Consider the following 3,020-nt stretch of genomic DNA (forward strand, 5'->3'; position numbering starts at 1 on the left):
GGGTGGGTAGTTGAGTGGGTAGGTGAGTGGATGGGTAAGAGTGGGTGGATAACTGAATGAATGGTTAGCGGGTAGACGGATGATGGGTAAATAAGATTAAATGCAGGGAAATATGGCAGAAATGGGAATATATCTTGATTCCAACAGCCTCTACTCTAAGAGAAGTCAGAATCAGGAAGGTCAAATAGTTTGTCTCACTTATGTGAGGACACTGGGATTGACCTATGTGTTCAGGTTAATGCAGAAACCCGGGAGCTATAACCTGGATGACCCTTGAGGAGAACCAGGGCTCAGCAGGCCATGGGCAGCCCTGGCTGAAGGCTTCCCAGCCCACCCTGATCCTGGGCTCACCAGGCCGTGCCGCTGAGGGCATGAGAGCCGCAGGCTATGGCCAAGGAGCCTGAGCCCCTCAGGTCCCCAGAGCACCTCAAATTTAGGGGTCATCCAGAGGCCACAGGAATCTCTGTCCCGTGATGTCTGCCTGTGTCCCCCAGCCAGGATCCGGAACTTAGGAGGGTTTAAGGAGTGGTGGAGTCTCAGGACTGAGACCTGGGAAGAGTGTGTGAGTATGTATGTGAGTGTGAGTGTGTGTGTGAGTGTGTGTGTGTGCGTACGTGTGTGTGTGTGTGCGTGTGCATGTTGAAAGGGATTGCTAGTGTCAGGCCCACACACACACTCCCTTTCTTGTCTGCTTACACTTGGAGACAAATGAAGATAAAAAACAACAGACACACCATGTCCCCCCATACACACCCTCACACCCTCACACAGCACAGAGAACAGACCCGCAGCCTTGCCAGGAGTGTGTGGGGGGCAGCACAGCCACACACACACACACACACACCACACACACACATGCGAGCCCATGAGGTTTAACAGACACCTGCAGCCCACAGGCCCGCAGGAGCCAGGCAGGGGCCCTGGGAGAGGCGGGTGCCGTGGGCGCGGATGCTGACACAGCTCAGAATGAAGACCAATGAGGCCCTTCCAGAGCCTCCCCGTGGGCCCACAGCTCGTTCATCTTCATTGACTCTGCGGAGGTTCTGGACTTTACCGGCACAGGGGATGGAGGGTAGAGTCATCAGTCCTGCGGCACCCAGTTACCGTCACCCCAGCCAGCCCGTCTGCTGCCCCAGGCAGGGCTGTCCTCAGTAAGAGCCCCTCTCCCCCTGCCCACCAGGAAGCTGTCTTTCTCCAGGAGACCCAGGTAGTGAGGGGGGGAACCTGCCCCCCGCAGCAGAGAGGGGGAGGGGCTCGGGCAGAGTGGGGGTGAGGACTGTGGACTCAGGCCTCAGGAGGCGTGGCCTCTGCGCCCTCATCTGCTGCCTGGGGTGCTTCCCTCCGGAGCCTCGGGTGACAGGCAGCTGAGCAGAAGGGGCGCCTGCCTGTCCCCCAAGAGAGGAGCAGAGGCTTTGGGTTCCCAGGCCGGGGCTGGGGGCTGGGGTGATGTGCATGCTGTGCCGTGCGCATGGAATTCGGGCTCGCAGTGAGTTACAGGGCAGGTGGCTGCTCTCAGTGCGAACCACCTCATGGTCCCCCTTCCCCTCTCTGACTCCCTCCTCCAGATCAACTTTGTGTTTCTGTTCAACATCGTCAGGATCCTAATGACAAAACTACGAGCATCCACCACGTCAGAGACGATCCAGTACAGGTAAGTGATCCAGTACAGGTAAGTGACCCCCCCCCCCGTCCCCCGCAGGGAGAAATGGAGGCCAGGTGGGCCCTGCACCTGCCTCTGGGCAGGGTCCTCTCTGTCTCCCCCGGGAGCTCTCGCCACCCAGTGAGGCCCCACCCGCAGTGTTCCCCCCACTCTCCCCCAGGAAGGCGGTGAAGGCCACCCTGGTGCTCCTGCCGCTTCTGGGCACCACCTACATGCTCTTCTTGGTCAACCCCGGGAAGGAGGACGAGCTGTCGCATATCGTGTTCATCTACTTCAACTCCTTCCTGCAGTCATTCCAGGTGGGCGGTCACACACATGGGACAGGTGCACATGTGGGTCACTTGAGTACACACTCAAATATAAGTGTGCACACACTGAACCCCACCCCAGAGCCCAGGTGGGCCCCCCCCCCGACGGGGTCTGGGCGCCCAGCTGGCACCTACTGCTAGCCCAGCACCTGCTCTGTCACACCTGCACCAGGAGGGGTGGCCCCAGCTCTGAGCCTCTGGGGTCCTGGGTCAGAGTGTTCCCCGGCCCCCTGGCCCCCTCCAGGCCGGGCGATGCCCACGCAGACCCCTGACCACCCTCCCTCCTTTCCAGGGCTTCTTCGTGTCTGTCTTCTACTGCTTCTTAAACGGAGAGGTATGAGGCCGGGCTGGGGACCTCACACCCACTCCGGGCGGTTCCCACAGAGCCGCCCAGCCCCTCAGGCCTGCCAGGTCCCTGGCTCTGCTCAGCTCCACAGTGGAGAAGGGGGGAGCATCTGGAAAACCGCCCAGCCTTGGGGGTGACAGGAGGGCTGCCTGAGGGACCCCTGCAGCGTAAAGGTCAAGTATGCAGCCAGGAACAGCTGAGTCTGTGCCTCTCCCGCAGGTGCGCGCAGCCGTGAAGAAGAGGTGGCACCGGTGGCGGGACCATCACTCCCTCCGAGTCCCAGGGGCCATGTCCATCCCCACCTCACCCACTCGGATCAGCTTCCACAGCATGAAGCAGACGGCCGCTGTATGACCCTGCGTGTCACCCACTCGCCCGTCACTCCCGGGTCAGTCGAAATAGCTTCCCCGTCCTCCTCCAGTGCCCGTGCTTACCCGAAGCCCAGATGGGGACGGAGGGAGGGAGGGAGAGACCAGCTCTCCAGCCTGTGCAGCCCAGGGGGCTCTGCGGGACCAGGGCCAGCCTGGCCTGAGCGGAGCGGAGAAGTCGAAGGAACCCCGAGGAGAGCAAGGTGGTGGGGGGCGGGTCCGCAGGCATTTGTGACACCAGCCTCACAGAGATCCATGGAAGCCCCGCTCACCAATGAGAGACTGAGGCCCAGGCGGAAGGACCAGGGCCGGAAGGACTGCCAAGTCCCACAGCTCGT

The 3,020-nt window shown here is 61.2% G+C and overlaps 1 protein-coding gene across 3 annotated transcripts in view; it reads left to right on the top strand.

Moving 5' to 3' along the window:
- The window catches only part of CRHR2 (corticotropin releasing hormone receptor 2), a 26,928-nt gene extending 24,237 nt beyond the window's left edge, over nucleotides 1–2,691 (top strand). For 2 of the 3 annotated variants that reach the window (XM_006088736.3, XM_023753870.1), the window contains 4 exons: nucleotides 1,566–1,651; nucleotides 1,821–1,959; nucleotides 2,261–2,302; nucleotides 2,534–2,668. In XM_006088736.3, coding sequence (XP_006088798.1) covers nucleotides 1,566–1,651; nucleotides 1,821–1,959; nucleotides 2,261–2,302; nucleotides 2,534–2,668 — 402 coding nt within the window. Of the gene's footprint in view, nucleotides 1–1,565; nucleotides 1,652–1,820; nucleotides 1,960–2,260; nucleotides 2,303–2,533 lie in introns of all 3 variants that reach the window. The other variant, XM_006088737.3, reaches the window with a different exon arrangement.
- Nucleotides 2,692–3,020: the final 329 nt, after the last annotated feature.

Source organism: Myotis lucifugus, unplaced genomic scaffold (genome assembly GCF_000147115.1).
Source record: "Myotis lucifugus unplaced genomic scaffold, Myoluc2.0 scaffold_52, whole genome shotgun sequence".
Lineage (NCBI taxonomy): Eukaryota > Metazoa > Chordata > Mammalia > Chiroptera > Vespertilionidae > Myotis > Myotis lucifugus.